The 23725-nt window shown below is 39.8% G+C and overlaps 1 protein-coding gene across 1 annotated transcript; it reads left to right on the forward strand.

Moving 5' to 3' along the window:
* The first annotated feature begins 9786 nt into the window (after positions 1-9786).
* LOC124651697 (wall-associated receptor kinase 2-like) lies at positions 9787-21438 on the forward strand. The gene is made up of 3 exons (XM_047190741.1): positions 9787-10684; positions 17344-17508; positions 20453-21438. Exons 1-3 carry the CDS (start codon positions 9787-9789, stop codon positions 21436-21438), a joined length of 2049 nt encoding a protein of 682 aa, XP_047046697.1.
* The last annotated feature ends 2287 nt before the right edge of the window (positions 21439-23725 follow it).

The following is a 23725-nucleotide window of genomic DNA, read 5'->3' on the forward strand; positions in this document are numbered from 1 at the left end:
CGCACGGGGCTTGGGCCGGACATTCACCTCATTCCACGTCATATCGCATCGTTTTGTTTGTTGTGGAGGCAGCCCTCGGCCTAACCCCGATGACGCTTGTTTAGAGGGAACCCATACTAAAGCACATAAATTTCTAGTTAAGCCCTTACCCATATTGGGTATTGTGGGGGTACTTTCAAATTGGAATGGTATCGCATCCGAACCCAACCATCAGTTTTGTAAAATTCACCAGTCATATTCACCTTCAAAATCTTTCAATAGAATGAAGCATCATTCCAAGGTTTTCAAAGTCATTTCATTTCACATGATCCCATCTAGAGTAGTCAATTTTATTTATTTAGCAATAGCAACTAGTCATGAGGGGTGCTAACTAGCTTGTCTTGCTCTAGGCTAACTTTGATGCTCTTGTTCTACTCTATATCTAAACCAAGTGAATCATGAATCAAAGAGGTAAACTTTGATAAACAAAATTTAGAACAAAGCTTGTAAAGTAAAAACTTGGGATGGGAGCATTAAGCATAAAATAAAAATATTGGTGCCTTGCTCTTGTAGAGCTTTGCACAAGGGAACCTTGCAAGAGTGTTAGCTTGCCTTGATTGGTGTATTGATCAAAGTTTTCCGGCTCTTCCTCCTGGTAGAATACCTCCTCCTCTTGATAGTCTCCGGTACTAGCGTCTAAAAACGAATACGAGGATACAATCACCAAACAACACTTAAGTACTCTTATTTAGCCTTATTGGCTCACTCAAATGATCTAGCCTCACTACTTAACATTTATTCACAAATTATGCTAGGTTTTCTTTATTTAATATTAGAAAAATAATTTCCTCTCATGGAAAATGTGGGTTAGGGTTTCTATTTGGTTTGGGAGAAATAATTTCCTCTCATTGAATTATTCTTAAGATTTAATCTTCTCAAATAACCAGGGATGATCCCATGTTGACCAAGGTCAACACTTCACACTTAGTATTTGAGAAAAGTGATTTAAATGAGATTCATCATCTCATGTGATTTAAATAACTAGTGCAATTTAAATACTATGTTGATTTAAAATCTACAAGTGAACAAGTATGAGCCTAAGCATTGTAAAGGTCAACACATTACTTCATATCACTTGTGAGAATGATTTAAATGAGGTGCTACACCTCATTGGTTTAAATTCCTAAAATTTGAAATAGTTTGAATGGGCTAGTATTGACTACATAGCCAATATTTTGATTCTAGCCCATGATCATACAAACAACAGGGCTATGTTATTGCATAATCAATTAGAGGACATCATGTGTGATTTATTAGAATTGGAATTACTTCAAAATCTATTCTGGTTGAATTTTAAATAAAGTTTGAATGTTCAAAAGTCTCTGTCTTGTCTTTTTTGTCTAATTAAATCTACAATGAATTTGGTGGTGGGGCCAGTGGCATTGGATAGATAAATTCATGAGCTTTCCAACGGTATAAGGTTTGCTAAATTTGGTTTGGCCGATTTCAAACTATTCAAAAATTACTAAAGCATCTCGCAGAACAAATTTGAATAAGATTAAACTGGATTTGAAATCGTGGGCTAGGCGGGAAAGGTTATTGGGCCGAAACGAAATTCGGCAGCACTTCGCAGCCCAACACGCGGCTGGCGCGCTCGGGCCGCGCCGACAGGGGGGGCCACCTGTCGGCGCCTCTTAACTCGGCGAAACGGTACGCTGAAGAATGGCCGTAGGATTAGAACTGAGATCTACGGCTGGGGAGCGTCGTCGTCACCGACGGGATTCCGACGAGGTCACGGCGGCAGTAGGGGGTCGGAGAGCCTACCAGGCCGATGCAGGACTCAGGCAGTATGCGCGGTGAAGGTGTAGTAGATGAGGAAGAGCTTGGGGCAGCGGCGGCGCTCGGGGAAGCGCCAATCGAAGCAGGGCTTCCGCGGGCTCCGGCGGACTTGAGCTCGCGATTCGAGCAGCTCCGGCGAGATCTGGTGAAATTGATGGGTGGAGAAGACTCAGTGAGGTGAGGGGAGTGGATTGTGTGAAGAGAGGGAGTGCCGATCGTCGCTATTTATAGAGGGAGCAAGGTGGCCGGGGTGCCGTGGAGGAGCGTCGTCGGCGTGGCCTCTCCGTCGATCGAAAGGGCAAGGCGAGGACGGCATCTTGTAGGCGTCGTCCCGGCGATGCTCAACGGCTAGCCGGCGCGAGAGGAAAGGAGACGGGATGGCTCGGGGGCTTGCAGGTTTTGTCACGGGGCGTGCGGCATCTTTTGGTCGAGGACGACGGCGACGGTGCAGGGCGGGCACGGGCGCTCGTCTAGCGTGTAGAGGGCGGGGAGTAGATGCTCGGCGACGCGGTAGGGATGCAGGGCGAGGACGGTCGCGTTCGAGTGGGCGACGCATCGGCGCGGCCGGTGCGCGCTCACCGCGTTGGCCGGCATGCTCGGCATGCTTTTGGGCGCGCGCGTTCGGCCAATGCCGAGCCGTGGCGAGCATGGGCGGTGTACCGTGCTGCTCCTCGTGTTACAGAGATGCTTTGGGACAAGGTGGTGCTGAGAGAGAGAGGCTAGAGAGAAAGTGCACAAGGTGGTCGGCATGGCCACGGCATGCAGTAGTTTAGGGTTTCTTTCCCCTCTCCTCTCACTTTAATCGATCCAAGCAGGTACTGGGGTGATGCAGAGGCTGTAGGGGAGGCTGATGATCACTTTGCAAAAGTGGTTTAGGGTCAAAACTGCTGGATAATAGCATGTAACACTTAGTCTAGATGCTGCCTGCCACCTGTTCGACCAAATGGCCGCAAGAAACTTTCTTTCGAATTTTAAAAATCTTTTTGGTGATTCTCATTTATATAAATGTGGTGAAGTATTGGTGGTGGTGGCACTCAATTTGGATTTGATTTGCAAAAGTTCAAATTTGGGGTTATCTAGTTTTTCTTCTCAGATCCCATTTTGGCAATTTAATTCTGGTCAACCTAGTCAACTTTAGCCATGGTGGTCAACATGAATGTTGTTCACTTTTACTTGGTCTTGGATGACATGGTCATAGTTGACCGAGGTTAGTTTAAGAATTGAGAAAAACAGAGGGGCAAAGTAGTGAAGAAAATAATTTTGGCCCAAATGACCATTATCATATGTAAGATGAAATCTTGATTTCCTTTGATTTGATTCTTGATCCAATGATGCAATTGTGTTAGTTTATCATATTGAAGTATTTTAGAAGCAAGGAAGCAAGTAAATATGGCCTTGGTGAAGGATTTGCATTTCTACATAAAGTGTATGTAAGGGAATTTTGGGGATTTTCTCACTATGTGATTTCTCTCCATTTGATTTGACTTTGGTTGACTCTAATGGGGTTCTTATGAGTTTAGAAACATTTTAAGAGCATTGAAACTAAATCAAAGGGTCTTGTTCAAAGATTTGCAAATTTGGCCTTAATACATAAGAGATGAGGTGTCAAATTTTCATAAACTTGTACTAGGGTTGTTCTTGCCTTACTTGGAAATGGGTTAGGGTCCATTTAGTGTTATAATAGGTTTAGAGATGGTTTCACACCATTTGGTCAAGGTTTAGAGACCTAGGTCAATGTTTGGTGAAATGCCTATGTGTCACATATGCTTTTATGCATATGTGGTATTTTATTTTTAATTTGACTTGATTTGACCCAATTGGTTTTGTTGAATGTTGAAATGATATGTGGAGGTGATCCAACCATTCACAACAAGTCCTAGGGTCAATTTTCTTAAATTCACAAATTTGCTATTTTACTCTCATATGCCTCTATGGCATTTTTAGTTTTCTTTTTATTCTTTTTGGTTTCAACCTAGAAATGATTTAAGAAGTACTATATAAGGTTTATAAAGCTTTTCCAATCCTTTAAGTAAAGTGGAAAGGTCTAGGGTAAATGTTGATAATGGTAGCCATAGGCACATATGCCTTTTCCTTATTTAATTTCCTTTTATTTTATTTTCACTAGAATGATGAGAAGAGGGGTGAGTCTTTAGGGTTTAAGATTATTTCAAATACTCATAGCAAGCAATCATGGCAATAGCACAAGAATTATACAAGATTATTATGTATCAATCTTAATTTAATAAAAGTTTTTGTTGGTTCCAAAATTTGGAACTAGGGAATTTGTTTATTTTGTTTTAAATTTCTGGGATGTTACAATACAACGCACTTAGGGGTGCATTGTCTAACCAAGCATCTTCCTAGAAACGTATATGTGATCCATTCTTGATTGAGAGAGTACCATGACGAAAAAAGGCATTTTTTGTCTCCATTAGTCCAGCCCAGAAGTGTGAATCCCCAGGTTTCCAAACCACTTGGGATAACGTATTGGAGCCGATATATTTTCTCCGAAGAATAGTTTGCCAAATCCCATCCTCTGTAAGAAGCTTAAAAAGCCATTTATCCAGCAGAGTTGAATTCTTGACCTCCAGGTCATGAACTCCAAGCCCGCCTTGATCTTTGGGACTACAAACTATACTCCATTTAACCAATCAATATTTCTTTTTCTTGTTGTCCCCTTGCCAAAAGAATCTGGATCGATAGTAATCGAGTTTATGCAGAATTCCTTTTGGCAATAAGAAGAATGGTAACATATACAGTACCATATTTGTCAGTACCGAATTAATGAGTGCCAATCTTCCCCCCAGGGCAGCAATTTACCTTTCCAACTACTAAGGCGCTTATGTAATCTTTCTTCCACTATTTTCCACTCAGCAATTGTAAGTCTCCGATAATGAATCGGAATACCCAAATAGCGAATAGGAAATTGGCCTTGCCCACAACCAAACAACTATGTATATAGAGCTGTATCATCTTGGGCATCACCGAAACAGAACAATTCACTTTTATGGAAATTAATTTTCAATCCCGACAACTGCTCAAACGCCGCCAAAATTAATTTCAGGTTGTGAGCTTTTTCGAGATCGTGATCCATAAACAGAATTGTATCGTCGGCATATTGAAGGATAGATAAACCACCATCAACCAGATGTGGAATCACACCTTCAATCTGACCATCAGACTTGGCCCGCTCTATGAGTATAGCCAGCATATCCGCCACAATGTTGAATAACATTGGTGATAACGGATCCCCTTGGCGTAACCCTTTTCGTGTTTGGAAATAATGGCCGGTGTCATCATTAACCCGGATTGCCACACTACCTCCATACATGAAATCATTTATTAAAGCGTGCCATTCAGGAGAAAAACCTTTCATCCTAAGTGTCTGCTGTAAGAAAGACAACTTGACCTTGTCATAAGTCTTCTCAAAATCTAATTTTAGAATAACCCCATTTAATTTCTTAGTATGCATCTCATGTACCGTCTCATGCAAAACCGCCACTCCATCAAGGATATTTCTTCCTTGCATGAAAGTGGTCTGTGATGGTTGAACGACATGATCCGCAACCGTATTAAGTCTAATGTGGTCACTTTCATGAAAATCTTGAAACTTACGTTTAAGAGGCAAATAGGTCTATATTGTTGGATCCTTTCTGCCTCATTAACTTTCGGTAACAATATTACTTCACCAAAATTTAGACGAAATAATTCTAGTTGTCCTATATGCAGAGCACTGAACAAATCTAGAAGATCCGCTTTAATAGTATCCCAGAAAGTTTGATAAAACTCCGCTGGAAAACCATCGGGACCCGGTGCTTTGTTGCATTCCATTTGGAAAATAGCCTTCTGCACTTCTTCCTCAGAATAGGGTGCAGTTAGTAAGCCATTGTCTTCTATAGAAACTTTAAGTCCTTGTTTAGGGAAAAGGAACTTTCATCCGGAGGACCAAACAGACCTTTATAATAATTAGTAATGTAAGATTTGAGTTGCTCATGGCCTTCAATCAACCCTTCTTCTTGAATAAGAGAGTGAATACATTTTTTCCGATATCTCCCATTGGCTATGCCATGGAAATATCGCGTATTTGAATCTCCATCAAAGATGAATTGGGATTTGGAACGTTGATACCATTTGAGTTCCTCTTCGCGAAGAAGACTCGCCATCTCCGCATTGGACTGATTCTTAAGTTCAATCTCATGCGAAGACAACGGTCTTACCTCAGTAACCGCCTCTAGCTCATCAATCACAGTTGATAAGCGAGCCTTCTCTTTTTTAAGAACGCCAGCCATATGGGCAGCCCAACCAGAGAGATGTCTGCGCATTGCACGCATCTTATTATTTCATCTCAAGATTGGAGTGCTACCATCAACTGGCCTTTCCCATACCGTCTTAACCATCTCATGGAACCCTTCTCTTTGTAGCCAGCTAAGTTCAAATTTGAAAGGCCGCTTACAAACAGGTCGGGGATTCCCAGTAGTTAGGAGGATAGGAGCATGGTCAGATAATTTTTCAATACGTTCTAGTGCACGGACAGACACCATAGGGTATTTATCTTCCCATCCGGTATCCATCAACACGCGATCTAGTTTTTCGTATGTGGGTTCAAGCAAGCTGTTGGCCCAAGTAAATTATCGACCAGACATAAACACCTCTCTTAAATCAAGGCTATCAATGACAACATTAAATAAGAAAGGACAATGTCCATCAAAAATACCTTTACTTTTCTCATGAGGAAATCTTAGTAAATTGAAATCCCCTCCGATCAAAATCGGGTAGGGATTATCTTTAGTAAGATTTACCAACTCACGTAAAAAGTCAGCCTTAAAAACATCTTGGGCAGCACCATACACAGCAACCAGACTCCAAATGAAACCGTCCGCTTTACTCTGAATGTCGAGCTTAATGTGATACTATCCATCAGAACTAGCTAGAACAGTCATGGTGTCTATGCGGACACCAAGTAAAATGCCACCAGACCTACCACGAGGTGGGCGAGAAAACCACTGAAAGTTAATCCCGCCTGATAAACGGTCGAGGAAACTCTGTGAGAAATCCCCCCACAACATTCGAATTTAGTGGCTAGATACATTTGAATTTAGATAAACATTCGACATGTTCATAGGACAGAGGGAGTAGCAAAGTTTACCGACATAGAAGCAAGACACAACGGCCACCATTGGCCGATCACACGAGGGATATGGTGTTTCCCCCGAATATTCTTGTGCAGAGAAGCGAGGGCACCGCCTCGACAACGCCTTCAAAATGGAGCTCCCCAAGGCCATCAAGTTCTAGCTGCTATCACCCCACAATGGGTCCTAAACCAAATGACTGCCTCACAAAGACTGGTTAAACGACTGGCAAATAAGGATGTAAGTGGCCATTCCGGCCAGCGATCCCACATAAGCCGCTGAAGAAAAAGTATCTTAGTGGCAGTCACGGCCAGCCAAGTTAATTCCAAAAAACCATTACATTACCATGGCAAGTTTGAAAAACCACCGCTATTCGGTGAAACTGCAAAATTCCACCAAAATTTGCACTGATTTGCTAGTTATGTCGTGTTAACAAGTAATCCGACAACAGGTTCCATTGGCAGTGTTGACGTGGCGTAGGAAGCTATGCTTTTGGTACACGAGAAAACATTTTAAAATGTCAAAAAAAAAATTGATTTTTTTCGCGTGTATATGTCGACATTATATGTATGCACGCCAGATTTCACGGAAAATTGATATTTGTTGTGTCATATGTGAAAATATAAATAAATGTCTCATGAAAAGCTTTTTTTAAGCACTAAAATTTGTCTTTTTGGCACACGACACAAAAACATATCAGTTTCCGCGAAACAACTTTATGAGCATATATAATGTAGAGATGGACGCATTATTTTTTAAATAATTTTTTACATTTTAAATTATGTTTAAAAATCATTTCAAAAACCGGGAGCATATGCTCCCGTGTGCAAAAACGCATCCTCCATATTCTATAAAACATGGACAGCTGAGCAATGTAAACTCATAGATGAATTATTATTGTTTGTAATAGAGCACACACGAACATAGATATCCAGTACACTAGATGGTTCCCAATCAAAATATAGCACTTATAAAACATGGACATTCAGTACATGGTTCCTGATCAAAACAGAACACATATAAACATAGACGTTAGTTACACTACATGGTTCCAAATAAAAATTACTCACAATTAAGTTTCTATACAATGTAAACAATTGAGCTATTCATAGTCATAGAACAACACACATATAAAAACACTAGCTCGTCAGGGCGACCTACCTTGGGAGTCGGCATGTTTAAGATCTCGTGGGAAAGAGCGATGTTCCTCTCCGTGTTACTTGGCGTGCGTGATTCTGGCAGTTGGAATCCGTTGGAACAAATGAGGCGTTGTCGATCTGTGGGAGCTCAAGGCTGCGTCTCAATGAGGTTGAAGGGACGATAAACCGGCAACGCGAATGCGGGGTGCCTCTCCTCCATACCTCTTGACATGTCGGAATCCGCCTGGCGGCCGAATCAACGGGAGTAGTGTCCCCTTCGAGATACTTGGCTTAGGGATTCTTCGAGGATAGCGCGGATTTGACTGAAATTTAGTGTATTTGGAGGCGGCACGGCGATAGGACGCGGGTGGTTTGCACAGAAATCACGGAGGTCGAAATGATGGCATGGGTGCACGACCATTACACCACTCTCCCCTTGGTGTACATGATCTTCATTAAAAATAATTTGTATTCCGTTACCGTCGACTAGAGAAGTAGACACAGAAGAGGAGGTGTTGGGACAGTATCGATAGCCGCCTTTTCACTTATTGCTAGGAGTGATTGTGAGAGAATACATAACATAGGTGAAAGCCAAAAGGCATATATGACCCGCTCAGCCCAATGGAAGTGATTTGAAACTGACGTTTCTTTAGAATTCGATTAAGAATAAGAACATAGACCGGCTTCTAGAAAAAGAGACGTGCCCTCTTCTCTATCTGTAGATTCAGGAGCAACATGCTGGTTCCTTTTGTCATAATACCTAACGGCTGTGGGCAGAATGAATGAAAAAGCAGTCGACGTAATCGATGGAGTTTATCTCCTACATAGGAATATGTTATTTCTACAAGAGGGGCATGACATTTCGGAAGTCGTTTGGCTAGATCAACAAAGCATGCATCAAAGTAGATGGTTCGGATAAAGGTTCGGATGAGGAGCGAGGGGGGGCTCGAATATGAGAATTATAATTTGTCTGTGTTCTACTTGTGGTTAATCTATAATCTTTTAATTATTTAAAGTGTGTTTCATCATGTCTCCTTGTTGTGTTTAATGTGTAAACTTAATACTGGCACGTCGCAATAGTGGCATCTGGCTCTGACGGGTTTTAAGTAGTGGACTGTCAGTTCTAGCGACTGTCGGTGATAACGACCGTCAGAGAAGGCTTTCTTAATGGGCCCTAGGAAGGTTTCTCCTGAAGCGCGATGTAAATGCATGTAGCGAACTATTCCCGGACGGCCGCTAGTTATCACAACCGTACCGCTGACGCCGCCTGTCAGTGAATCGCTCCGGGCTCATGTGTCCACAATAAGAATTTCCGCCATTGAAAATCATTACCACCAATACCCTACCGCAGTGAGAGGAGCCGTTCCGCTGCCACATCCACCACGATTTCTCCCAGCACCACCTTCGGAGGCAAGGGCGCCGCCACCGCGATGGGAAAGCGGCCGCGACGGAGGAGTGCTCAGGAAGGGGGTTTGGACAGTAGCGTGGTTAGGGTTCCCCGTGTCGCTCGACTGGCCGGTGGCTTGAAGGGGTATGATTTTGCTGCACAATTTACCTACCCCACTTTTGTAGTGCTAGTTGACTTGGATGGGCAGGGGCAACATCCTATGCTATTTAAGCACATGGAGGGTTGTCTTGGGATCACAACAAATCATCACAAATTAGTGAGTTTCACGGTCGAGGGAGAAGTATACCTAGTGATGTCAGGAACATTTCAGTTCTCGCTGCTTTTTCTGCTAGCAGGAATAGTTGTGGGGGATGCTGCATCTAAGAACGTCGCCGACGGGCCGCACAGCTGCGGCGGCGTTGAAGTCCCCTACCCATTCGGCGTCGTCGACGACAACGGCAACGGCGACTTCCGCGATGGCGAGGTGGGGTTCAGTGTCGCGTGTAAGGCCGGCAAGATGGATTTTTTCGGCAGCGCAATTGGTAACTTCTCCATCAAGACGGCGGAGGTTACCGTATGGCTGCCTGTGAGGTGGCAGTGCTACGACTCTTCTGGCCAGCCAAACGGGTCGCTCGACCTCTCGAACGGCCTGGCGTTCAACAACAAGCGCGTGTATCGCCTCTCCAGCACCGGGAATTCCTTCTTTGTACTCGGCTGCAACACCCTGGGATTCCTCTGGAGCGACCTGGTGGGCGACGCCAACGTCTACAACAAGCTCATCGGCTGCACGGACTATTGCAGAGACCAGCAGAGCGTGGTGGACGGCGTCTGCCATGGCGTAGGCTGCTGCGAGGCCTACATCCCGCCGGGCCTCATTGACAACACGCTATACTTTATGCACATCTTCGGCGGGTTTAACGACTCCATCAGCTTCAGCCCCTGCGATTATGCGTTTGTGGCGCAGAAGGGCTACTACACCTTCCAAACCGCCGACCTCAACATGAACCTGCACCAGACCAAGCGGCTCATGCCGGTGAGGCTCGATTGGGCCATCCGCGACAGCGCCACGTGTGAGGAGGCGAAGAACAATGTAGCGTACGCCTGCAAAAGCTCCAACAGCATCTGCCTCAACTCCACCAATGGACCTGGATACATCTGCAACTGCAGCAGCGGCTACCAGGGCAATCCCTATATTGAAAATGGTTGTGCCGGTAAGTTCCTCCTTGAACAGGTTCCAAAAGTACCTCTTATATGTAGTATTACCCTGCTAGCTCCGATCCACACTTCTCATCTGGTAAGATTCCCTTCAGATAAAATTAGGGGAAATTTTACTATCTCGAATTAGAGAATATAAGTATTACCGCAAGACCGCTCTTTTCTATATTTATATCACTAAGATTAGTGTAAACTTGAAACACTAGGTGATTTAATTCTCAAATAATGGTTTCAATTTACAATCCGTCTTTACATATAGTTAGCTTAATTTATCTTGACGAATCTTTAAAACTGGACGCATGATTGTATGTTGCCTAAAAATATAGCCTCTTCGATGAGGTGTACAGTTGCCACCGTATTGGTTCTAAAATCAGCACGTCGTAACTAGCTTGTGACAAAATAGGCAGGCAACTTAAGGCCAGCACTTTTTTCTCAAAACATGCTGACATGAGATATACTCCTAGATTTTAGGTCATCTTCAATCTACATACAGGTTTTCTCTTCCATTACGTGGCCTTTTCATTTTTATGTTTTGCTTCCATGTGCATCTAGCATACTCCCTCTTTTTCATAAAATAAGACCTATAGATTAAGTCAAAAGTCAATGGTGTTTAAGTTTAACCATCTTTTTTAGACAAAAGAATGAATACCATCAGTATCAGTAGATCAACCATCATAACATATTTATAAAATATTGTAAATGCTTTCATTTTATTGTATATGTTTGATTAAATTAGCAAAGTTTGAAATTTGATAAAATTTATATGCCTCGTTTTATGATATAGATGTAGTATATTGCTTAATAATACTAACTTAGGTTGTTACAATTCCGTTTTTTTCTTAATAGCGTTTCTTTGTACCATAATAAGGATTTTCCATTTTCAGTCTCACCACTATTAAATAGCTAGTTAATTTAGTCATTTCTGAAATCTAAAACTAGCAATATATTTATGGAGAATTTTTTGTACTGGCATATATAGTTGTATGTCCCATTTAAAGTGATCTGCCCAACAAACACTTGGAAAAAATCAGGAAACAAATCAGACACGAGTAGAATATTTGGTTTTTCTAAAAACCCGAAATTTAATTATAGATGAGTTGAAGCTGCAATACTTAGGTTTCCTAATTTTTTTGTTGAAACATCCTGAAGTTTTTATGCAAGTTAAATACGAAAAACAAAAACAAAAATTGTTCCTTAAAAAATTAAGTTCAACAAAATGAACAATTAATCAAAATGTTTTTGGGATATGACATTTCCTAACATGGATCGGGTAAAAAAAATGTATAGACATAAAGTCAACTTGGAAGTTTGCCACGGCGACATGCCGCGCCCTTGGCCGTTAGACTCTTGGTTATAGTAGTAGTACAATGTCTGGGTTACTAAAATACTATAGAAGCAATACTAAAGAAACGTAAAGTGGTACTAAAATAGGTAGTATGCCAGCAGTACTACAATGCAGTGCGTTTAGACACACCATAATGAAGGCAGTATTATTTTCCCCCCAATAAAATAGGAGGTGGAGTATGGACCGAATTCCCTCCTTGGCAATCGATCGCTTGAGCGATCTGTTTCCCTGCGCGGCAGCGCTCGCGTCATGCGCGAAATCAATTCCCTTTATCGTCTCGTAGTGTTTAATTACGTTCACATGTAGCTTTGTGTTGACACTAACAGCTCACGTTCCCATTTGCAAGTTGCATACAGCCAAGAGCGTTCACACTGCATGCATGCATAAAGTATCTCATGGGTTTGCATTTAATGAGCCAACTTTTCAGCACGAGGCTAGCTCTCACAAGTTGCTGCATGCATGCACAGAGCATCTGGCTCTCTTTTTTCAGCACGACGCATACTTTCAATTCTCTTTATTTGCAATTCCCTTTTGACAATTCTTTTTTTTTCAATTCCCTTTATGTTGTTATTTCGTACGGTAATTCATGTTTTTTGGATTAATTTTATAATTCCCTTTTTTGGGCCAGTGGTTTTAAGGGGGAAAATAACAGGTGGGAAGATCCACTTGCAACTCAAATGAACTACAACTTGCTACTCAAAATTAAGTATTGTTTTAAGTTGTAAGCTACCAAAAGTTGCTAAAATATTCTAAATGAAAATTACTTTTTAGGGTTGCTAGGTATTTATATTTACCGTTGATAAATAACGAGGCACCGGGTTGATAACTTGTAAACAAAAAAAGAGTCGCTACATATTTTAAATTAAATTAAATTTTTAGGGTTGATATTTATTTATATTTACCATTGATAAATAGCAGGTCACCGGGTTGATAGCTTATAAACTAAAAGAGAGTCGTTAAAATATTCTAAACGAAATACTTTTTAGGGTTATTATTTATTTATATTTACCGTTGATAAATAACGAAGCACCAGATTGATAGCTTGTAAAATAAAAAAATGTTCGCTAAAATATTTTAAATGAAATACTTTTTTTAGGGTTGGTAGTTTTTTATAATTACCATTGATAAATAACGGGGCACCGAGTTGATAACTTGTAAACTAAAAAGAGTCGCCAAAATATTCGAAATGAAGTTAGATTTTTAGGGTTGGCAGATATTTATATTTACTATGGAGAAATAACATGACACCGGGTTGATAGCTTCTAAACTAAAAAAGATTCGCTAAAACGTTTAAAATAAAATTAACTTTGGGGTTGATAATTTTATACATTTTACCATTGATCACTCAAGTACGGAGGGTTGATTATTCAAACAGAGAGGGTTGATAACTTTTAGCCCGAAAAAAAGTTTCTCGAAACGTATCAACATTGGTGCTAGTTTTGAAGATCTCATCAAGACGGATTTATTGGTGAAAGCGAATCTTAATTTGGAGTTGTCGTTTGAAAGTTAAAACATTTTGAATTTTCAAATTTGGAAAAGATTCCGCTGACATCAGCAAATTCGTCTATTTGTGCATGCATGCAGAACTTTTTCTCAATAGCCTATACCAGGTTGATAATTTTATACATTTATCGTTGATTACTTAAATACAGAGGGTTTGATTATTTTAAATAGAAAGGATTGATAACTTTTAGCCAAAAAAAAGTTTGTCAAAACATATTAACATGGGTGCTAGTTTGAAGATCTCGTCGAGACGGATTTATTGGTGAAAGCGAATCTTAATTTGAAGTTGTCGTTTGAAAGTTAAAACGTTTTGAATTTTCAAATTTGGAAAAGATTTCGCTGACATCAGCAAATTCGTCTATTTTGTGCATGCAAGCAGAACTTTTTCTCAATAGCCTGCATCAGGTTGATAAGTTTATACATTTACCATTGATCACTCAATTACGGGGGTTGATTATTCAAATAGAAATGGTTGATAACTTTTAGCCAAAAAAAGTTTGTCGAAACATATTAACATGGGTGCTAGTTTTCAAGATCTCGTCGAGACGAATTTATTGGTGAAAGCGGATCTTAATTTGGAGTTGTCGTTTGAAAGTTAAAATGTTTTGAATTTTCAAATTTGGAAAAAGATTTCGCTGACATCAATAAATTCGTCTATTTTGTGCATGCATGCAGAACTTTTTCTCAATAACCTGCGTCAGGTTGATAATTTTATACATTTACCGTTGATCACTCAATTACGGGGGGTTGATTATTCAAATAGAAAGGGTTGATAACTTTTAGCAAAAAAAAAAGTTTGTCGAAAGATATTAACATGGGTGCTAGTTTTGAAGATCTCGTCGAGACGAATTTATTGGTGAAAGCAGATCTTAATTTGGAGTTGTCGTTTGAAAGTTAAAACGTTTTCAATTTTCAAATTTGGAAAAGATTCCGCTGACATCAGCGAATCTGTCATCTAGCGCTTGCATGCAAAACTTTCTCTATATAGTATATTTCGTCAGAATTTTTTTACGAAAAAAGGAATTTTTTCTATAAATAGTAATTTTGAATGTTACTAAAAATAGAAATTTCTGGTCGGATGTGACCGCTCGAGCGATAGTATGGACTATCTTTGTTTCTAGAGTTGCTGGAGGAGAAAATACTAGTATTTTTTTCTCCGGCTAAATGAGTTTGCGGGTGAATTAAGTATACATTTTTTCGAGGGTACCGTAGAGGGGCACAATATTATTTTTCCTGAGTAAAAGAGACATCAAATATTTCATTTTTTTCTGAAAACTACCAAAGAATTATGCATTGGTGAAAAATTATCTACTAATTATTGTCCAAAACTCCGGTTTAGGTGAAGATTCGTGTAAAAACTATCACGCTTATGCACCATTTAGAAATTACCGTCGGAGAAATATGCGTCTTGTAAAAATTATTATTATTATGTAGTTAGCGGCCGGTTTCGTAGTTGACATTGGCACACGACAAATTACTGAAGCAGTTGAATATTTCTACTAACTGTAAACATAACTCGGTTGAGGTTGAAGATTCGTGTAAAATTGTTACGCTTGTGTGTCGTTGAGAAATTACCGGCACAAAAATATTCGCCTAAAATAATTGATAGTAAGTTGTTAACGATCTGTTTCATAGATGTCATCCATACCTAACAAATTACTCTCAAAGATTAAAAAGAAAGATAGCAAATACAAATATGGATGTACCGGCGACAAATTACTGCGGAAGTTGAATATTTCCATACGCGAATTACCCCAAAAAAATTAGTATAAAAATTAAAAGTTTCTGTAAAAAATTCTACAAAGTCAAAAGAAAATCAAAATAAATGTATAAACCGAGGCACTTTGGTGGCGACGGCCACCTACTCCCTTCCTTCTCCCACCCTGCACTTCCCCGCGGGTCAAATTTTTTTACCACTGTCTTTCCCAAGAAAACACTCATCTCAAAGCTCACAGTGCCATGGCGCAGCTGCCGGGGTTGGAGCCCTAGAGGCCACGGCGCCCCGACCCTAGTTTCCTCAGCGCATCTCTCTCAGGTTATGGTCACAAAGAAGGCTCTCTCTGCGGCAGGAGGTGAGAGGCGCCACCGTGGTTGTGCCTAGCAGGCGATGGGCTTCCGTCGCACACATATGCTGCAAGCTGTCAACCTCCATCACCGCTGTTAGAACCATTCTATGGATTTCCATCATCACAAGAAAATTGTGCTACAACAGTCATGTAGATGTGCATTACTAGGATTTTTTCTTCAACCGTTATCTGATTTTGCACCATTACATCATAAGAATAAATATTTGGCTACAACCGTTCTACGGTTTTTCCATAGCGCAAAATGAAAATTTTACTACAAGGTATCCATCGATGTCTCTTACTAAGTTGGTTTTGCTACAATAGCACAAAATAAAAAAATTACTACGAGGTCTCCGGTGATGTCTCTAACTAAGTTGGTTTTCAGACAATAGTGCAAACCGTTTTCTACGATATCTCTGCTGCGTTCTCAGACAATGTTTATGGGCGACATGTCTTTTTTATTTTGCTTATGGTCTAATTGTTTTATTTTTTGCTATAATGTAACCAATGTGAAATTGGGGGCTAGAAAATCCCCTAGGGACGCTTAGTACTGCCGTATGTTGTCCTTCCACCTAGTCCAACGTGAAGTCATTATGTCTGCCCGTAAGAGTGTCCATGATTACCACAACCGTTAGGCAGGCCTTGACCTATATGTAGTGTTTAAAACGAATCGGATCGGATCGGATTTCGTCCATAACATATCATTTACCACATAATTTTTCTCGGATTCGGTTCGGAACAAATATTAACCGGTTTCGGATTCGAATATGGATATACCGGACTGCAGATTCAAATCGGAAACGGGACGGACTCGAACGGAAACTAAAATAGTCGGATATATGCTCTCATCGGTAGATATATATAGTTCTTGAAAATCTTGAGAGATATTTAATCTTTTAATCTTGTGTAGTTAAGAAAAATACACAATTTACGCTAAAACTCAAGCATCGATAGAATTTAGAGATAAACATGCCCGTCAAATGAATTCGGTAATAACTACTAACATTGTGAGATTGGCCTTGACTTGTGACTCAAAATCGGATTATTCGGTTAAAAAAACTTCAGATTATCCTAATTAAATTTAGGATAATCCATATCCACATGCCATTTGTTATACCATAGCATGTACCGTATATGGGGCATCACTTCGAAATCGGATATCTTTATTCATCGGATTTTGAAAATCAGATATTGATACCTTAAAACGGACTCGGGTCTATTTCGGCGTGAAAATTATCCTATATGTTACACCCCTACCTATATGTATAACTCCATGCATGTCTCTTTACCAAGAAACTCTAGTGACAACACAGAGACATCCCAAATCATCCATAACCATTAAAATATATTTATGAGTGCTCATGAATTATCAGTGAGTTAATTAAAATCCTTGGTCTTGCTTAATCCATTTGAATTTCCATTTTTAGATTTTATGATATTACTTATTTTTAATCAACATCATTAAAACTCTCTAAGAATTTATTTTTTTAATATGCTAGTGAAAATTTTGTTTCTATTTCTATGGTGATATTTTTTCCACGATCTTATTTTATCATATGTTATTACATGCACCTTAGCCATGTAATCTTTAGTACGTAACTCTTAGGTCGGGGACTAAAGTTTTCCGGCATGCAGGTTTTGAGTTTATTAACTCGGTCACTAGTTGGTATGGAAAAATAAACTTTTTTTGTCTATCAGTTCAATAGAGTGGTCTGCTAACTACAGTTAATAAATAATGCAGATATCAATGAGTGTGACGACCCTCATGCTTGCCGGGGAATCTGCGACAACACGCAAGGTTCCTACAATTGTAGATGCAGCAAGGGCACACACAGTGTTGATCCGTTCACAGCGCCGTGCGTGCCAAATTTGACACGGAAACAGAAGATCGCCATAGGTATGCACTGTAGCTATACTGCAATTTTAATATATTAGAATTTTGTCCACTGTTTATTTTCGGCTTTGTGGATTGCATTTATTAGGTTCGTTTGTCACTTTTTTGTTATTTGAGATCGTATTACATGGTTTGACTAAAATGGTACGATTACCATAAAAAAGAATTAAGATAGGAAATTGTATCATATGGTACCATCTAAGTTTTTTTGGCCGCAGAACTTGATGGACGAAAGCTATCAACTATAAAGGACAGGTGAATAAGAGATTTTTTTTAAATAAGTTAAAGTGGGGCAGGAGCTCGAGAGTGGTGATACGTAGGCTGTTTTTTGAATCTATAAAAATTTAGTTTAGACATGTCAAAAAAATCTAAAAAAAAGTACCTTGATATAGATAATATTGTAATCTACAAATGTGTAAAGATTCAGAATGAAATATGTTCTTTTTTGGACCCAGCAAAATTAAGAAATTTTGATTTCATTGTTGGTAAATAGTAATGAACCGTACACTAGATTTTATTATTTTTACTGAGGGAAAAATACAACGTATTTCAATCTGGAACTTTACACATTGGTAGATTCCAACAGTCTATACGTCTATGTATTTTTTTTTCAAAATTTTCTATAACTATAAAATCAATAGTTTTAAAGTTTTTGAGAAAAACAAAAGAAACCTGGCTACATGTAGCCCGAGCTAGAAACAAGGTCTTTGGTAGGGAAAAACCTATACACCGACCAGGTTGGTGGCTACCGGCCACCGCACACCCCTGGTCGGGTATGGGCCAGGCCCATTTATGTCTGTTTAGTCTGTTGGAGTTCGTTTTTCCTTCTTTTTTTCTGTTTTCTTTTCTTTTTTCTGTTTCGTTTAAATTTTTTTAGATTCGAAAATTTTAATTTATAAAATTGTTCAAATTCAAAAATGTTTAAATTCAAAAATGTTCAAATTTGAAAACCGTTCAAATTTGAAAACCGTTCAAATCTAAAAACCGTTCGAATCTGAAAACCGTTCAAATCTAAAAAACCGTTCAAATCTGAAAACCGTTCAAACATAAAAAAATGTTCAAATTTTTAAAAATGTTCATATCCGAAAATTTTCAAATTTTGAACAAAAAATAAAAATTGTTCAAATTTCGAAAAAAATCTAAAAAATGTTACAAATTCGAAATTTTTTCAAATTTTGAAATATTTAAATTTCAGAAAAAACTAAATTTGAAAATTCCAGATTTTAAAAATCGGTTTTATAAAGAATCAGCTTTTAAAAAACGTAAAAGGAAAAATCGAACAGAAAAAACGAAATAGCAAAAAAAAACTGGGAATGTTAGGCCGGCCCAACAACCCGTCTGGGGGGTGTGCGGCGCCTGGTCCGCGCCGACCAGGTCGGCATACAGCACCCCCCCTTTGGTAGGAGCTCTGCCTTTTCGTATCACATCACATAAAGTGAACAAAAAGGCACGACCATGCCACAAAGCCCACTACGCCCAATGCCGATCCACCTGCACCCGCATGGATCTATGCACGACCTTCCTCTTTAATACCCATCACCATGGTTGGAGTAGATGTATGATTGTTGAAGACTAGTATTCCAAGCAAAAAATATGGAGATTGATCCAAGCATATTGGGAGGGAGCCCCCGAGGCGTTGTGAAAATCTCCCACTCGGCGCCCAAATTGCTTGCAAAAGCAGTAGGTGGTTGCCCATTTCTAATAGCCCAACCGACATCCAAATAACATGTAGTGCGCCGTTTCTGGTGGAGGCATGGAAAGCTGACAAAGCGGGCCCTAGGACCAATTCTTGGTAGCGATTTGGTTGCCAATCCATGGGTGCTTTTGAAGGGTGAGCCAGTCAAAGATCATTCACGTGGATGCCCTCAGGCGTCGCACACAGAGGTGGAATTTTCAGGAGATGGAGCCTCTAAATTGTGCCTGATAAGATGAACTGGAGGAGTAGTCCTTTCACATTTCACTTCCAGATAATGGATTCAAGTATTCTTTTCTGTAAAGTGATCTCGCAACTTATTCAAAGAGTGATAGAAGGAGTGGTTTATTCCTAATATTCTCTCCCTAAGCCACGACTTCACCACCCATCCTGACGTACATGACACCGGCTCCTCGTCGACTGTCGCGGGGAACGTCCCTTCTTTGTCTTTGGCGACACACATCACACACGTCGTAACTTCTTCTCTAGTGACGCACACCATATTATTTGTCTCTGATGACAAACACCGTCTTCTCCAGCACCGGCGACATGCGCCGGTTCTCCTTGTTCAAACGGCGACACACGCCAGTGAACACATCACACTCGGCCAAATAGGTTTTAACACCCGCTATCCAGCCAAAAAACTAGAAAACCCTATAGCAGTACTCAACGTGAGACAAATTCGCCCACACACAAAAAACTTGAGACAAGGTGTTGACCTCGTTACCCACCTATATATCGCACAACAGGCGAAGACACTTGCAACTTGCTTCTTTATTTTTAAAGAGCCATTTACTACGTTGGTACTTGCTATTTTGATCTCAGTTTTGGACACCTAATCCACTTTTTTATTGGGTCTACCAATGGTTCCACCTCTTTGCATATTTATATTTGCACTTGTAGTTGTCCACTAAACCTTAATGAATTGGTGATCCATCCATGTTGGTATCTTATTTTCAAATTAGACCAAGCTAACATATACTCCAAACTATTCTAGTTGTTATAAATTAAATTGCGTTTTATAGTTAAATACATCATGAAAAATTGAACATAGCTACCTGGCTATTTTTAGTACATGCCACTAACGCAATTCAATGGTAATAAACTATCTATGCATGATTCTTGTACTATATATTAGAATTATTTAAATTTTAATAATCAAGCATCATTAAAATTTATCACAGAAGTATTTCTTACATTCTTTTATCCATTGGAGGAATAATGTCTTTAGTTTTTTTGCAGGTGCATCGGTAGTGGTATTAGTCAGTGTTTTCATCATAATAGTTATCGCATTCTTCTGGATTCTTGCCAAGGAGAAAAGAAAGATGAAAGAACTATTTCAAAGGAATGGCGGACCAACACTGGAAAAGCTTAATAATATAAAGCTATTCACAAAGGAAGATATCAAGAAAATTCAGAAAACTAGCACATATATTGGAAAAGGGGCCTTCGGTAGTGTTTACAGTGGGCGCATCCAGGATAGTAATCAGGCAGTTGCAGTGAAGGAGCCCATCAATGGTACTTCGGCGGACAAGGGCCAGTTTGTGAACGAGATTATCATTCAGTCTCAAGTTATCCACAGGAACATTGTCAAGCTCGTAGGCTGTTGCTTAGAAGTTGATATTCCAATCTTGGTCTATGAGTTTATTCCCAATGGTAGCCTGGATGATGTTCTCCATGGCGCCAGGAAGATGCCTCTCAGTATGGGTCTCCGTCTAAAAATTGCTGCAGAATCAGCGGAAGGTCTAGCTTATATGCATTCGAAAGCAAATACCACAATCCTTCATGGTGATGTTAAACCAGCCAATATACTTTTAACTGATGATTTTGCACCGAAGATCTCAGATTTTGGTATATCAAGGTTAATTGCCACAGATCTGCAACAAACTGCACATGTTATTGGTGACATGAGTTATATGGATCCCGTATATTTTCAAACAGGACTGCTGACCAAAAAGAGTGATGTTTACAGTTTTGGAATCATGCTATTGGAGCTTATTACAAGGAATAAGGCCACACATTCTGACAACAACAGTTTACTCAGGAATTTTCTTGATACTTATACAACGCACAAATCTGTGACTGAGCTCGTAGACAAAGAACTTGCAGAGTTAGATGATCCTGAGCTTATTGATAGTTTGGCAGTGATGATTAACCAATGTGTAAATCTCGATGTCAATCAGAGGCCTGAGATGACAGATGTAGAAGAGCGTCTTCACGAAATGTTGCGGAGGTATGATAGTAAATAAGATGATCTTTCAAATTAATGATCGTGTGGTTTCATGGCAAGTTCATGCATGATCAATTTGAGGGACAAAGTATAAGAAATGATCATGTAACGTGCATCTGCTTATAAATGTTACGTTTACTTTCCTACAAGTATGGTATCAGTAGAAACCATGTACTTTTAATGTGCTTTCTGTATGTACGTACTCCAATCTCCTCGGTATAAATGCTAGAGGAGGAGGCTTGTACCTCGGACCGAATAGATGTCTGTGTGTGTTTTGATTGTAATGATTAGCTTGTGATTGCTGAAATAAATTTGATTTGAGTTGTTTGGAACATTCTCCCTCCGTTCACAATTACTCTGCATTTTAGGTTTAATCAAAGTTAAATGTTACCATCTACGGGCGCCTCTCGCAAGGGGCGGTTGTGACGCACTTTAAAGAGGTATGGAAGACAAGGGTTCCGCCTAGGATTAGAGTTTTCCTGTGGCAACTCATCAGGAGCCGGCTTCCATCTGGAGTGCAGGTTGCTAAGAGGAATGGCCCGACGAATGGGGCTTGCGCCTTCGTGGGGAAGAGGAGGATTGTAACCATATCTTTTTCTCATGCCATCTCGCCAAGCTGGCATGGGCAGGTGCTAGGGAGCTCCTGCGGTGTGACTGGAACCCGGCAGGGGTTGGGCAGTTCATTGCGTTAGTCCGAGTCTCTCGGGGTCCTTACGTAGGCTAGCTTGGTTCACCTTCGCGGCCCAATCCTGGGCGCTTTGGAATATTAGGAACAAACTAGCTATGGAAGGAAAGCTTATCAATAACCCCGCTGATATTTTCTTCCAAATACATTCATATATGCAGCGTTGGAGGGTTCTGGTCAGACCGAGGGACCATGCGACTCTGGACGTGCACTTCTGCTCCGGTGCTCCTCCCCTAGAAAAATTCTGGGCGCGTTAAACATAATAATATGGTAGATTTTTTTTATACTTGTTTGTAAATGGGGACACGATCGCAATTTCAGTGTAGATCCATCGTCTGTACAGTTTTGTACAGACTCGTATGGCCTGCGTTGTGTTGTACCTCGTTTTTATACGTATCTATGGTCACGTGCGTGTGTCGAAATAAAAAGGTCCTATAAAGATATTGCTTATGTGACCTCTTTTTTTCTTAGGCGACGTACACGTATTGTATCAATATAGACAGGTATACATATGGGTTTCGGCGGACCCAACACACACAAAAAAAACAAATATAACCCTTCAGCTTTGTTTAGGGGGGGAGCACCGGAGCATCCCTCCTGGACGTGGTGATGGAAGGGGTTAGGAGGCTGCAGACGACGACGCACGCACAAGCCGGCTGAAGCTACATGCATCTCGGAGCGATGTGTTGTTGTGTGGGTGGTGGCTTCTTGTATCCTGTGAACTGATGCTATGTGGACTTATGTATTGGGTGTGTTGAGTTCAGGAACCTGTCTGTAAGCTATTCGAACCTTGTGGTTGCCGTGTGGCTTTATATATAAAGCCGGGCCTATGGCCTTATGTTTAAAGATTGACTACGAATATAGGAAACATTGATATCTAAAATATAAACTTAGTACCATTAGATTCATCTTTAAATGTACTTTTATATTATGTAATTATGCAATTATAGGTGTTGATATGTTGTGCTATATCTTTGGTTAAAGTTTGAATATGACTAAATCCAAAACGCACGGTAAATAAAAACGGAGGTAGTACACCCTTACTTCTGATTTAGTCTACATTCTAGAAAAATGAAATAAACTAATATTCTATTTCTTAGTACTATTTAGATATTTGAACAACCAATTCAAGCCACAAAGAAAATAACAACGTCTAATAAAAAGAGCAAAATCACTTCATTTTCAGCGTTATTGTTGACAAGAAAGCTTGAATATGGACTATTTTAGAATACATTTTAAGCCTAGAATTTAGATTATTTCATAACAGATGATGTATTATCTACTTCATTCGTTCTGAAAGCATTTTAGGCTGAAAATTTGTTTTGAAATACTCTATATTTATCTTTTAGTCAACAAGAACACAGAAAAATAAAGTGGTCCTCCTTTATCTATTGGATGTCACTATTTTTAATGTAGCTTGAATTATTTGTTTACCTATGTAAGTAGTACAAATAAATGCAATACTATTTTTTTCTAGAATATAGACTAAAATAGAACGGAGGAGTACTCTTCAATACATCATATTAACTTGTAACTAACCTCAAGTAGCATGACAGTTGCTTGCAAACAATCACATATTCACACTAATATCGACAGTTCATAAATTGGCTGGGCTAAAGCA

Source organism: Lolium rigidum, chromosome 5 (genome assembly GCF_022539505.1).
Source record: "Lolium rigidum isolate FL_2022 chromosome 5, APGP_CSIRO_Lrig_0.1, whole genome shotgun sequence".
Taxonomy (NCBI): Eukaryota; Viridiplantae; Streptophyta; class Magnoliopsida; order Poales; family Poaceae; genus Lolium; species Lolium rigidum.